General features: G+C 36.8%; 3 protein-coding genes across 4 annotated transcripts in view; 2 read left to right on the top strand and 1 right to left on the bottom strand.

Annotated features, from left to right (window-relative positions):
• Positions 1-62: 62 nt before the first annotated feature.
• LOC114468244 (guanine nucleotide-binding protein G(o) subunit alpha-like) lies at positions 63-9,047 on the top strand. Its single transcript, XM_028455028.1, has 10 exons — positions 63-68; positions 855-987; positions 1,060-1,151; positions 1,263-1,355; positions 2,293-2,453; positions 3,821-3,949; positions 6,180-6,309; positions 6,412-6,483; positions 6,949-7,036; positions 8,860-9,047. The coding sequence occupies exons 1-10, from the start codon at positions 63-65 to the stop codon at positions 9,045-9,047; spliced, it is 1,092 nt and encodes a 363-aa protein (XP_028310829.1).
• A 371-nt stretch (positions 9,048-9,418) lies between these two features.
• LOC114468746 (neuropeptide B-like) lies at positions 9,419-10,621 on the bottom strand. The gene is made up of 2 exons (XM_028455798.1): positions 10,258-10,621; positions 9,419-9,599 (listed from the first exon to the last, which is right to left on the bottom strand). Exons 1-2 carry the CDS (start codon positions 10,507-10,509, stop codon positions 9,483-9,485), a joined length of 369 nt encoding a protein of 122 aa, XP_028311599.1. The 5' UTR covers positions 10,510-10,621; the 3' UTR covers positions 9,419-9,482.
• A 3,892-nt stretch (positions 10,622-14,513) lies between these two features.
• Positions 14,514-14,751, top strand: part of rnf213a (ring finger protein 213a) — a 36,166-nt gene continuing 35,928 nt past the window's right edge. The window contains exon 1 of one of the 2 annotated variants that reach the window (XM_028454403.1): positions 14,514-14,625. The gene's annotated coding sequence lies outside the window, so the exon portion shown is untranslated. The remainder of the gene's footprint in view (positions 14,626-14,751) is intronic. The other variant, XM_028454402.1, reaches the window with a different exon arrangement.

Here is a 14,751-nt window from a genome sequence, read left to right as displayed (position 1 = left end):
TATTCTTATGATGACAAAAGGACAGTGTGATGTTTTTCAAACATAAATGCTTTTAGCCCGAAATGAAAGTTAGCACATGTGGTATTTATTTTTTCAAGTGCTGCTCACAGCAGTTAGCGTAGCAGCCTTGTTGTATAGAATAAACAGATAAATAACAGAATGTGGACGCATAAATGCTTCACTTTTTAAAATATGTATTGATAAGAATACGTTTTAAAATATATTTCATTTTTAGACTTCAAGACGTAAAAATTAAGTGTTAAAAAAGTAAATAAACTTAGTACTATACTTCTATTTTGAAACGATTAATTCAATTTCCTCTTTACCTAAATGGCAGTCTGAAAACGGGTTTTATTTTGAAAAACAGCCGCACACTACACGCGTGAATTCAATTGTTCTGATTGCCTCGCTCGTGCCTGAAGCAGACAATTAATGACAGGGAAGTAAATCAGTTTCTCACATCTCTGTAATGGTGGATTATGAATTATTGTGAGCGGCATTACAGCAATGGACATGTTCTGTTGTTTACAACCTCCTCCAGTTTGGTTGAAGGTACAAATCTGAAAATTTTGTCTAATCAACAATAAGCTGCGTGTCGTTAGCTTTTCATTTATTAGCACAATTCCTGACTCATTTAATTTGCTTCTAAAATGTGGTGAGACTGACTTTCAACTTATTATTATTATTATTTTTTTTTTGTCTGATATTTAAAATTATAAAGTTGGCCTATAGGAACCCTACGAATAAACTTATTTCATTTTTAATTATTTGTACGTTATTGGGGTCTTAATGATTTTTCCAGGTTGTGTTAAGGTCAAATGTTATTTAAATGTGAAACTTCCCCCTTTCCAAAGGTCTGCTTGGGAACATGCCTTCAGCAGGACAAAGAGGAGCAAAAAAAGGCTAAAGTCCAGAGCTCTAAAATAGAGCAGATTATTAGTGAACATGCCAAGATGGAGAAACATGTGCTCAAAATCCTCATGCTTGGTAAGATTGAAATTGTGGGGGTTTTGTGTGTGTTAGTGTCTTTTAACCCAAAGTTTTCTTTCTGCTTTTTAGGAACTGCTGAGAGTGGGAAAAGTACACTTATTAAACAAATAAAGATAATCTACAGTAATGGATTCTCCAAACAGGAGCTTATCAGTTTTAAGGTAAATGAACACCAGTTAAACAGTTTTTGTTTTGCTTTTTCTCCTATTTTTCTGAAATAATTTGTTGTAAACGTGCGAGTATAGCTTGCTTGAATCTGATGTCTTTCCCAGCCGGCAGTAGTGGATAACCTTCTGACTTCTATGAAGATGGTTCTGCAGGGAATGGGAATGCTTAGGATAAACCTTGTCAACAAGAACAATAGGGTAACACTTTGTTCACTACTATTGCAAATTCTCATGGTTACACTAGATGTCAGTGTTTTTCTTTGCTTTATAGTGTGGGTTCAGGTCGTTATTTGTCCCTTAAAAAAAAAAAAAAAAACCTTTGTGAAACAAATGTTTATTTAAATCTGTCGTCAACAGCGGTGTAAAGAGTACTGATATTTCCTACTCAAGTAGAAATACTGTTACTTGATTGAAATTGTACTCAAGTACAAGTAAGCCAGACATATAATACTCAAGTATGAATAAAAAGTAGCTCAATTAAAAAGTACTCAAAGTAGAATTTACTATTTATTTTCACCCCACGTTTAATTTTGGTAATAAATCTTATGGTTCCCTTGCATACAGTAAACATCTCATGTATAAACTTAAAAAGGAAAAGACAAAATCTTGCACAATTGGAACTTAATTTATTTTCCACAGATGTCTTTATAAAATAAAAGGCTTGTCAAATTGTACAATCATTTTTAAAATAAAATAACACCAATGATTTTAATTTAAAATTAGTTATAGTACAGCTACATTTACAAACTCTAAAACTGAGAAAATATCCTCTATTCAAGGCTGTTTTGGCACCGTGATGGATTAAATTTTTTTTGTAATTTCACAATCTTCGTTGATCCTTTTAAAACAAAAAATAATTTACTCAGCAACAGTTGGGTGCAGAAATATAACAATTTACTAGTTTTAAAAGGTACTAAAGTCCAAGTAAAATTACTGATTTAGAAATATGTTCCAAAAAGCACAAGTACCCCTACAAGCAACTCAATTACAGTAACATAAGTACTTGTAATCAGTTACTTTCACCTCTGGTAGTCAAAATTATAGGTTGCATCTCTTAAACCAAACTTTGGAGATGTCGATGAGGAGAATAACTTAATTCTGTTTAAAACGTTAGTTTTTTTTAATGTTCTTTCAGACCCATGCTTCCTCCATCCTGTCCTGCAGCCAGTGTCTGGGCGATGATCAGGAGCTCCTTCCTTTTGTGGCTCATGCCTTCTGCTCGCTCTGGGCTGACCACGGCGTGCGAGCAGCTGCAGCCAGAGGTTACCAGTTTAATTTGAATGACTCTGCACTCTAGTGAGTAACCAGGAGTGATTATTCTTGCACAAACCCAATTATGACAAACTGTGGAAATGTCAGGGGGAAATTGCCTGGTAAGCAGTGCGCTGTTGCATGTTGTCAATATAGAGATGGCTTGTGAAGGCAGTGCAGGGCACAAACTCATCCTCAGGAAATGATTTCATGTGACATTTGTGGAAGGGCTAGTTTAATTGGGATCACATTTTGGAAAGCAGGGTTTGCAAATAGAAATGTCTGGGGGTGGACGGATAACTTAAACACAAAGTTAATAGTTGGTGTGTACTAAAAACAGTGAACAGCAATTTGCAGAAAAATTAGATCTGTTTTTGTTTTTTTTCCTCCCATGTGTGGGATGTTGTGGTGGGAAACTTTGTCCTTGGGGATATTGACCTTTCATTTGTTCATTGAAAATGTATTTGTAATTCTACCTTTGAGTGGAGATAAGGGTGCTACAGCATTAGCTGAAGTATAGCTATTGTGCACTATTTCACAAATAGAAAAAACTTGCTTTTCTAGTAGGTTTCTATGCTAATTATGTCTATTATAAAACAAATCTCACTCGTACATTGCACTTTTTCAGGAAGCTACTGCATCATATTACATTTTAACACCTTGTTTAATGGAGTTGATGCCTTTATACTATCTATGAGAGCATGTATCAGAAATGTTAAGCAGGAGGGGAAAAGCTGTGAAGCACTTGATATGTATTTGCATATGTGGGCAGCAACAAATTAACTACAGATCTGAGATTGGAAAACAGCTCTGTTAGCAGTAAAATAAAAATAAAAAAGTTGTGCTTTCTATTAGATGTAAGCAATTTATTTTAATTATCACTGCAGTAATGTATTTGGTAGTCCTGTTCCTTAAAATGATGGACTTGACCTTTTCCTCATAGACAAGGCTATAACAGCTCCATTATTTAAACTGTATCAAGCTGACAAAAGGATGGAAAGTGTTCACACTCTCCACTTTACTATGTTTTCTCCACCTGAAATGTTGAATTTGACTTTGTCATGACCCTTCAAGATGTTTAAGTGTTGCGTCTTGTTGTGATAATCTGTGTGAAAGGAACTGTTTCTTGTAAAAGCAGAAATTTCAGCCTCAAACCGTGTAATTGTCTTCTAATTTCAACTTGAAGTTAAATTAATAACAAGTCTATAGTCCAAAAGCTTTTAGATGGAATATGATCAATTAACACTAACACAATGCTGTTTTGATTGCGTTGTTGGATTTTCTTTCCCACTAAAACAACTGATGTACAGTAAATATTGACTTGTTGGTTCTTACAAACATGTCACTCACAGATGTGGCTGATTTGGCCTTCTTGAGGACTTATGGGTTAATGAGATGTCTTTGTCTCCCAGTTTTTTTGAGAACTTGACTCGGATCATCATGCCCAACTACGTCCCTACTGAGGCTGATGTGTTAAGAGTGCGAGTGAGGACCCGTGGGATCATTGAAACACAGTTTCAAGTCAATGGAATTGTGTTTCGGTAAGTGTTACACGAACATCTGCCGCACAATTTACAACTGGCTGAATCACTTGACCCATCATCACATTTTTCTGAAAATTTGTTCTTTTTTTTTATAGATTGAAAAGTCAACAGAGCTACTGAGAATTAGCATCTCAGTAGCTCTTATATCTGGAAAAAAGCACAGATTTGTCATGAATTCACTATGAAATATTAATATTCCTCACTTTCTGGTTAGCCAAGGAATATTAACACATATATGCAAAAGCTATAGTGTGGGATTAGTCGAAGTACTCCTGTTGCTCCCTCTGCAATAACTGCATCCCATGGGTGATTGTGACTGATAAATTGTAATCAGTACAGGTTAGGGTTTCATAAATATTGCGATTCATGTAGTCACTTCCAGGATTGCAACTACTGTATATTCAACTTCTGACACAATCTCATGCTCATTAGACTGGGAGTATATAAAACATCTCGTGCCTATTATTTCTTTAAGGCATTTAAAACCAATTCTTTAAATAGAGCTGCTTGTGTACAGTAGTACCCTGAGGGGCGGATTCACTAAAGGTTTAGGGGTATTAAAACGTGTGCTAACATCACTCCACGCGCTAATACAAACCCCAGGGAATCAGGAGTGCGCAGCTGCTTCGCTTCAGAATGCGGCCTGAATCCATTTAGCGCGTTTCCCCCTAATTACTATGTAAAGTAAGCGAATCTCACAAGGGGAGCAAATAAATGGTATGAGGAAATGCAAATTAATGCAGGAGACGCAATGCAATTCATCAAATCTGGAACTGTTGGCGGTGATTGTTTTACCACCGGAAAATAGCACGACTGACAAGCAGGTGCAAACACACACGCAGAGATCCGCTGCATTAAATGTAGACACAAAACACAGCGAGGATGGAAACAAAAGGCTCCAGTTAACCTCTCCATTATAAGAAAATCATTTAAATATAACAATTGTCAATATTAACAGCCACTGAATAAGAAAATGTAGAGTTGTGTGTTCATGTGAGAGAGACAGAGAAAAATCTGGACGTGCACCCGCGACGGCGCGTATAGAGTCCAGTGGCTGCAGTGTAGAGAGGATGCTTTGCGCAAAGATCATGGATGTCTCTCCAGGGAGCTCCTGTGTCTTTTTCTACATGTTATAACCATAAAACTCTCGTGTTGCATTGATGGCAGGAGTGTCAGACCAGAATCAGCTGAGCCACATGCGTAATTTATGCAGCAATGGCACAATATTTACAAATGAGTGTGCGTGACTACTCAGGAGCTCAGACTTGCTGGATGATGCTCAGTAGATCATCTTCAAATGGTACTGATTGACAGCTCTGTTACTGCATTAAGACAGATCAATAGAAAGGTTTGTGTCCAAATTTGCCTATTTTTCATGGACTGATCAGAGCAAAGTTACAGGACCTGACGGAGCAGCCACATTGAATTTCAGGGAAAAAATATCACTAGGTTTGAATTTTTCTTTTTTTAAAAACAAAACTTTTTTGTTTATTAAGTTTTCTAAATTATTAAATGTTTGTGCAGCAGACAGAAGTATACCTGCCTCCAATTTAACTTCCTCAAATGTCATTGTGTGCTTCTTTGCACTCACGTCTCCACATTGAACAAGCAAAATGCTCATTTAAATAGGGAGGTTTCCACCACTTCTGCACGCTAATCATTGCTGTGATCGTAATGAATTCCACACAGCAGGTGAGTAAACTGCGTCACCAAAGGATTTAGGGATGCACCTGGTTTACCAACCTTAATTTCTTAGATCTTAGTTAATCAGCCCAAGTGCACAAAGAGCCCAAAAAGCCTTGTAGTGATGGGTGGTTTTCCTGTCTTCCCTCGACATAAACAACTGCTGTCAATTGCAATGGTTATTGTTTCAAAGCTTGTTAAAACTGACTCTTGACCCAGAGGATAAATGCTTCATTACCTTTGACAGAACTACTGCAATCATGCACCTGGAGGCTCTCTGGTCCAAATGGGAACTCATTACCTGTGTCACAAAGACCCTTCAGTTCAGTTTCGGCAAGACCACATGCTGAAATTTTCTATTTTTTTTTCTTTGTCATTTTCCATGGGTGAAAGGCATCCTAATATTGGATATCAAGTATACCATTTTATCAACACATTCATAGCAAAACATGTTAACAATAAACATGTCAAGTTTTATGAAGCTGGAAATCTGAAAATCCAATTGTCAAGCATTAATATTTGTACTTTCCTGTTTTACCTGAAGGTTGTATGATGTCGGAGGCCAGCCGACTGAGAGAAGGAAGTGGTTGAGCTTCTTTGATGGTATTCATGCTGCATTGTTTGTTGTCTCTCTCAGCAGTTTTGACACAATGCTACTTGAAGATCCATCAGTGGTATGTTAAAAAATAAATTACCGTACAGTTTAAATTACTAATAAATAATATCAAACTGTTACGCTTTAGTTTTGACGTTTTGTGGTGTTTTTTGCTCCTTAGAATCAACTGTATGAAAGCTTTAACCTGTTTTCGTCGCTTTGTTCAAACCCTGCTTTTGAAAAAACCTCCACGGTAAGACAAACTACAAGGACATCTGCATTCACACTAATAATGTTAAGTGACAAATACTAAGTAGAGTTTGCCTTAAAAACAAGTGACTCTCTCTTGTGACGGCCTTCAAAATACAAGCGTAAAAGTTCTACTTAGGACAACTGTTATCTTGGTGTTTACTGATAAGCCTTTTCTGCTTCAAATACAATCAACCTTCATATTCCGTGCCAGTTATAATTTAACAGCCCTTTTTATACACACGAGTCTTAAGACTTACTTACAAACCTGAAATGCATTTTTAAACTTTAGAACTGGTTGCATATTCACAAATTGCTTCTAAGTCCTGTGCAAAGCCTAACAGACTTAAATGACTTGGTGTTCCCTTCCCACTCAAGTGAATATTTCCCCAATATCTAATTGTACAGTCAAATGTACTGTATGTGTAACTAACCCCCAGACATGCTTCCTTTTTTTTCCCCCTTACAGATTTTGCTCATGAACAAACTAGATCTATTTCATGAGAAGATCAAACATTCTGAAAGACACTTAAGATTGTATCTCCCAACTTACAAAGGTGTGTTTCTGCTTCACTCCTCCCTGATGGTTTGGGAATCACTGTTCAGACTTTAGTCAATTGTCATATATTCTCAGTGGATCATGTGCATATATAATTTAGATTTAGGCGGAGCTTGTGACGTGCATTTGAGATTAGTGGCCATTTGAGAATTGATCACATACACTGGATACGGAAAGTATTCAGACCCCTTTAAATTTTTCATTTTGTTTCATTACAGCCATTTGCTACATCAAAAGTTCATTTTATTTCTCATTAATGTACACTAAGCACCCCATCTTGACAGAAAAACAGAAATGTAGAAATTTTTGCAAATTTATTAAAAAAGAAAAACTGAAATATCACATGGTCATAAGAATTCAGACTCTTTGCTGTGACACTCGTATCTAACTTGCATGCTGTTTGTTTCTTCTGATCCTCCTTGAGATGGTTCTGCTCATTCATTGGAGTCCAGCTGTGTTTAATTAAACTGATTGGAATTGATTAGGAAAGGCACACACCTGTCTATATAAAACCTTACAGCTCACAGTGCATGTCGGAGAAAATGTGAATCATGAGGTCGATGGAACTGTCCAAGGAGCTCAGAGACAGATTTGTGGCAAGGCGCAGATCTGGCCATGGTTACAAAAGAATTTCTGCAGCACTCGAGGTTCCTAAGAGCACAGTGGCCTCCATAATCCTTAAATGTAAGAAGTTTGGGATGACCAGAACTCTTCCAACACCTGGCCGTCCATCCAAACTGAGCAAACGTGGGAGAAGAGCCGTGGTGAGAGAGGTAAAGAAGAACCCAAAGATCACTGTGGCTGAGCGTCAGAGGTGCAGTAGGGAGATGGGAGAAAGTTCCACAAACTATCACTGCAACCCTCCACCAGTTGGGGCTTTATGGCAGTGACCAGACAGAAGCCTCTCCTCAGTGCAAGACATATGAAAGCCTGCATAGTTTGCCAAAAAACACATGAAGGACTCCCAGACTATGAGAAATAAAATTATCTGGTCTGATGAAACCAAGATAGAACTTTTTGGTGTTAATTCTAAGAAAACCAGGCATTACTCATCACCTGCCGAATACAATCCCAACAGTGAAACATGGTGGTGGATACATCATGCAGTGTGGGTGTTTTTCAGCTGTAGGGACAAGACGACTGGTTGCAATTGATGGAAAGATGAATGCGGCCAAGTACAGAGAAATTTTGGAAGAAAACCTCTTCCAAAGTGCCCAGGATCTCAGACTGGACTGAAGGTTCACCTCCCAACAAGACAATGACCCAAAGCACACAGCTAAAATAACAAAGGAGGGGCTTTGGAACAACTGTGACCATTCTTGATTGGCCCAGCCAGAGCCCTCGCCTAAACCCAATTGAGCATCTCTGGAGAGACCTGAAAATGGCTGTCCACCAATATTCACCATCCAACCTGAGAGAACTGGAGAGGATTGGCAAGGAAGAATGGCAGAGGATCCCCAAATCCAGGTGTGAAAAACTTGTTGCGTCATTCCCAAGAAGACTCATGGCTGTACGAGCTCAAAAAGGTGCTTCTACTCAATACTGAGCAAAGGGTCTGAATACTTATGACCATGTGATATTTCAGTTTTTCTTTTTTAATACATTTGCAAATATTTCTACATTTCTGTTATTTCTGTCAAGATAGGGTGCTGAGTGTACATTAATGAGAAATAAAATGAACTTTTTGGATTTTAGCAAATGGCTGCAATGAAACAAAGTTAAAAATTTAAAGGGGTCTGAATACTTTCCGTACCCACTGTAAACCAGTCGGTGACACCATTATATACTTATACACAGACACATTTCTCTCGGCTCCTCCAGGGCCCGATGGTGACGTGACGGCTGCAGCACAACATATCACTGCCATGTTTTCAGCATGTGACACTCGTGATAAGCCGCTGTACCACCACTTCACCACAGCCACGGACACCACAAGCATGCAGGACGTCTTTCACATGGTTATCGATCAGATTGTCAGAGAGAATCTAGCAGCCATTCAACTGCTCTAAGAACTGTACAACACTTGTATTGTTTTCATCATTGGTTTTAATATATTTGTAGATTTAAAGACTGTCACACATTATTTAGTTGGTCTTTTAAACTATTTTTAATAAATAATTTTGAAGTTTAACTCATTTCTTTGTTTACCCTTTTGGAATACATTCTGTTTATCTCAACCCTTAATTGGCCTCTTATTCCAAGCCATGAGGAATAGTTACTCACTGTTTGTGTGTGCAGTATTTACATGGAACAAATTGTAGCAGCACAAGTCATTTATTAGAGAATATTAACACCAAGTATGTACAATAATGCATTTCATCTTGTACTGTTAAAAGGTTTATAATAAATGAAAAATAAGGTAAAATACAGAATTGGTGCAGTTGGTATACAGTTTAAACTCTTTAAATGAACACTTCATGGTGCAGGCCAGTTGTCGTTCATTCTCAGTCTGCACAGTCCAAGGACAGGAAGATGTCCGCTTTGCACTTGAACGATCCCTTAATTTCCTGAAAGGGTTCACAGCTCTGCAGGTTTGGGTTGATATCCTTGATGCAAACGGGCTGTTGAGAAACAAACGAGAAAATAAAGATAACAGCTATCAGAATCCATATAACTTGAATGAATAGCAAATGTATTTACAACTACACTTCAAGTTGCTTATAAAAAGTACGTGCATGACATAAGACATTTTAAATTAAGGGTGGATGATGGTCATTGCCTCACGGCTATGTAATGGATCAAAGTCTGAAAAAACAAACAGTTAAATGTCTTTAATGGACAGGGTGTAAATGTCTGCACGCCCAGTGATGAACTGGTGACCGTCCTGGTGTGTACACTTTGGACAGGTTTAGCAAACAGTCCATGGAAGATGTACTGCCTCTGGTTTTCTTTCTGCCTGATTTCGACCAAAACAAAAAACTATATTATTGATTAATGATTATTTATTGTATTTGTATAATTGTGTTGGCACTGGATGGCACTTAAATGTCGCTGTACCTGTTACAATGACAATAAAAATATATTCTAATAAAAAACAACTTAGTTTTTATTGAAAATCATAAAATTAATGTCTAAATAGCACTGAGTTAAGTTCTCTTAATATTATCCACGGAGTGGTTAACTACACTCGTAGGTTAATGATGGTGGTTTCAATGCGTAATGGCAATGCGTAAAGACCGTGCGTAAAGAAGATGTCCAAACGGATAAGCGCCCACTTACCAATGTCTTCGAGATGACGTTGCTCGAAGTGAAGTCCGAAAACACGCTGTTGGTGTCTGACTCCTCACTGTCAGACCGTGGGGTTGCTTCCCTCCTCGCGTACGGTGACCTCCGAATACCGGACAGCAACCCAGACGCCCTGCCCACCGAGTAGTAGTTGGGACCAGCCGCCTGCCTGTACCATGCCTCGGCCGGGCTGCACGCTCCCAGCACCGCAATAAGCAGGACGGGAAGCATGAGTTTGGAGGACATTTGTGGAGTAATGACACGGTTTGGCACTGGAGTCGTCCTGCTAGTCACCGCGGACTGAATGAACTAGATCCTGGTTCCCAGTGCGTGCCTTAAGTATAGGCTCGTCCGTCATCATCATCATTCTGGTTTCGTCAACAAAAAGTGACCGTGAGAGTGAGAGGGCTGTTACATTACTGATCAACGCTGTGCGTCAAAGACTGGATTATTGAAGAAGACTCTCCATTCTCAAAGTGGTCCATATTTTCTTCTCTATAACTCTACAGTCCTTTTGGTGTTAAAATACTGTACTGACAACAGAAGATCTGTGATAATTTATTACTCTAAATATTAATTTTATTTGACCTGTTTCAACAACAAATCAGATTCATTTCCATTTTTACGCACTGGAGCTGCACCTTTGTGCTGATCAAATCTACAATAAAATTTAAGGGGAAAAAAAGGTCAATTTACATCACGTCATGTTTGTATCAACATGCTAATTTATTGTCCTTCAAAGTTATTCACACAAATCTAAAAAAAAAAAAAAGAAGCTGAATAACGTTTAAGTGCAGTTTATGGGAAGTTCATGCAACAATTATTTAAATAGAAGACATTTTTTTGATAGTCCAAATAAAACAATTGCAGGTGTTTTCTGTTGCTTTTGGAATGTCTAATTTAGGCAGTTGCAGGAGTAGCAAAGGATATGCCCTCTTTCACTTTATTCTTTGCCTTTTGTATGTTTGTATTTGCATGTGTATGTATGCATATTTATGTTTCATTTTGTATATCTTTTTGATTTTCAATTAATATTTTCTTAAATATTTGTATTGTCTTTTGATATACATTTTTGGGTACTATGTTTATTATTATTTCAAAGATTAATTGTGCATTTTGTCCCCTGATTTTATAAATGTTTATTTGTCAGCCTTTATTTTAAATTGTATTTATTGAAAAAGATGGAACTCATTCAAGCCCTTTAGGCTTTGTTCCCTCCTCACACCTTTAATGTGTGCTAAATAAATGACTTCATTTAACTAAGTCCAATTCTTTTTTCAGATCTTTTCTGCACCACAGTGAAAAACATGACTTTTGATTGTATTGTAGTAAACAGCACAAATTCTCCCCATATTACACTTCTTAGGAAATAACAAAATATTTATTTTTCATGTATATATTTTTAAGTTGAAATGTGAGTTTACCTCTATCAGTGCACAGTAATTAATCTTTCTGAATAAAAGCCATAGAGACAAAACGAATTACACAGATATACATTTAACTTCAGTGTTTGTAATAATTAACTAATGAAAAGCAAACATAACCAATAGGCAATGATTACATTTACTTCTTTTTTAATATATATATCACTCATGATTCTTCAAAGAAGAGTCTGATTTATTTCTGCAGAGCAAGGACAGTTGACATATGTGTAACTGATCAAACCTCAGAGGTGTGCAACTTGTGGACTGCAGCCCACAACAGGGACAAAGGAAACCTTTTAACCTACCTGCCAAAAAAAAAACAGGAAAAATATTGCATAAAAGAAGAAAAAAAAGAATGCTTTCACACAATGCCAATATGCAAAATAAACTTTTGAGATTATGTTCCAACAATAAATTAATGATAGTATCGTTGTGTGCATTGTTGCACTGTGTTTTTATTTTATTCATGTTTCATTCAAATTTTAGCATATTATAAACATTTTATGTTCACAATACTCTTTTTTGAAAAACACGCGTTAATACTTTGCAATGACAGACCTTGATGATCTGGAACTTTCTACATTGCTAACTTTAAAAGTTGCACTGATTTCAATGAATCAATGCACTCAGGAAAGTTCATTAAGTTTATTACACCTAATTTTGAACTTTTCCCCATGATGGGCACTAGAGTATCTTGCTCATTTAAAATTGGCAGTGGCTAACCGTACGGTTGCCGTATCATTATGCCGACATTCTATCCGAACGCAGCGCCCCTATTTGGCCAGTTTAGGTCACGTGATAGGTCAGCCATTGGCCAGTTTAGGTTGCGTGACTAATACTAAACTTTACCCTAACCCTAAAAATTGTTATGATATAGGATTTTAACCTAACTCTAACCCTATCCATCCCTAGGGCTAGTTTCTTGTTTGCTTTCTGCCATGTTGAAAATTCTGACTTCATTCATTTTAAGAGCTCATTTTAATAGATGTCTATCAATAAATTAATATCACCCAAATTGTCTGTTGACAATTCTCCAAGAAGATTTACAACATCCATTTTTATTTTTGTAAAGACATTCCTGCTGCATGTTGCCAGAATGTGTATTGGGTGATACCTTTGGACTTGACAGCCATGGTTCCTATGGTTACTCCTCTGTACAAAATGACAGTGACATTCTAAGATGGGGTCAGAGAAACACCAATGATTGATGTTTCTGTAAGATAACACAAGGGAAAATTAGTCTGACCATAACTTCAGTGACAGACACTGGTTCAGATGTAATTCAGACCTATTCTTCCCACCATTGTAAAAGGAAAGAACAGAATGGCTTTATGGGACCTTTGAGGTTACTGCATGAGTAACATAATTAAAAGCTGTATTAAGTTGTCATAGGGATGGTAAAAGTGAGAAGTTGTCATGTGAGAGCAGCTCATGGAATAGTTGGAAAAGAGCTTTGTGAGAATAACCTTTTTGAGCTTGTACGATGTGTTCCAACACTTTTAAAGGAGATTTTTTTGTTTCCTGGCCTTAACTTGCTTCATTGGCATCTTCTTTTGAAATATATCAAAGAAACTAAACTCATGTCACTAAATAAGTGACCATGTGTTCGTTATTTCTGTACATATTGAAAAGTAAAGGTGATATATTATTCCTTAAGCAGTAAACATTCTGCCAATAACACCAAAATCTGGCCAATAGAAGGTGCAGTTCTGCCAATAGAGGGTGCAGTTTTGCCCATTGAGTCACTTTACATAGTGCAACGTTCCCAACCTTTTTTTGGATCGTGTCCCCATTTTGATATCAAAAAATTCTGGCGACCCCAAAGACTTTTTTTTCTTCTAGAATTAGGTTTTGATATTGTTTGAGCTCAGTTTTTTTTTTTTTTTTACTGCATTTTAGTTCAACTAGATATGTAGTTCACACAGTGAACGTATAAAAATACAGTTTAAGATTGTGTTATTTTATTTTAAAAACAAAACAAAAAATTTAAAATCTATTCAAATTTTTCAGAAATTTCATCTTTGTTATACTCTGTTACAAATACAGAGTCGCCAGTATTAGTAACAAGTTTTGCCAGCTCCGATATTTTTATACTGCATTTTGTTGTCATTATTATTATTAACTAGATTTATATTTGACAAAGTGGAAGTGTAGAATACAGTTATTTAAGATTGAGTTGTTTTGATTTGTAAAGAATAATAATTAAAATTTTCAAAAATAAATGTTTAATCAGTATTTTTCATTATTATTAATTACTAGACATTTCAGGAATACCTCATTTAAACTCCAGGCAACTCCACGTTGGTTCCTGACCCCAAGGATGCAAAATACTGGCATAGTGTATCAAAATTGAAGATAGGTGAATACATTCACGTTTTTTTTCATTAAAAAAAAAATAAAATAAAATTATATATATATCACGATTTAGTTCATGTAATAGTCAAATCAAAGTTGAATGTCTTCAACCAAGGAAAGGACACCACCTCTCAAAAGTCTAATGAGTTTAATTTGACTCATATATTAAATTATCTGTGAGTTATTTGTTTTTGCAAACGAACTCTTCACTTGTTTTCTATCCTATATTGAGGTTGAAAATGTGGATCTTTTTCATTTACAAAGCACTTCAAGCTCAATGACTGATTGATGGAATGATTCCGTGATATAGGAAAACAGCTGTTTGCAGCCCACTTTTTATAGTTTGACATCTCTAATTTGAAATCGAAACGTTTCCACTCTTAGGTTTCTGTTTTTATTCTCGGTTCTCAACAAGGACAAACGTCATTTTGAGGAGCAACAACAACCGCCCATTTCTGACAAAACGAAACTTTGGGAGATGCGGAAATGCAGTGCTAGTTTATCTTCGGGGCTTTGACATTTGCACGAGCATTCGGTTCGCGGTAAGGACAGGACCGGAGTGCACAGGTGAGCCCTGGACCGGGTAAGAGGCTCCACTACACACTGAGGGCTGAGGCCACTTCTGTGACGTCCTGCTTTACATTATTTACCAGAACCTAGAATAACCTATTTAGACGGACTAGTGTAGCGGATGTACTGGTTTCCTACT

The sequence above is a fragment of the Gouania willdenowi genome, chromosome 8 (genome assembly GCF_900634775.1).
Source record: "Gouania willdenowi chromosome 8, fGouWil2.1, whole genome shotgun sequence".
NCBI lineage: Eukaryota > Metazoa > Chordata > Actinopteri > Blenniiformes > Gobiesocidae > Gouania > Gouania willdenowi.
Note: the sequence above shows the minus strand (reverse complement) of the source record. Positions and strands in the feature narration are given on the sequence as shown.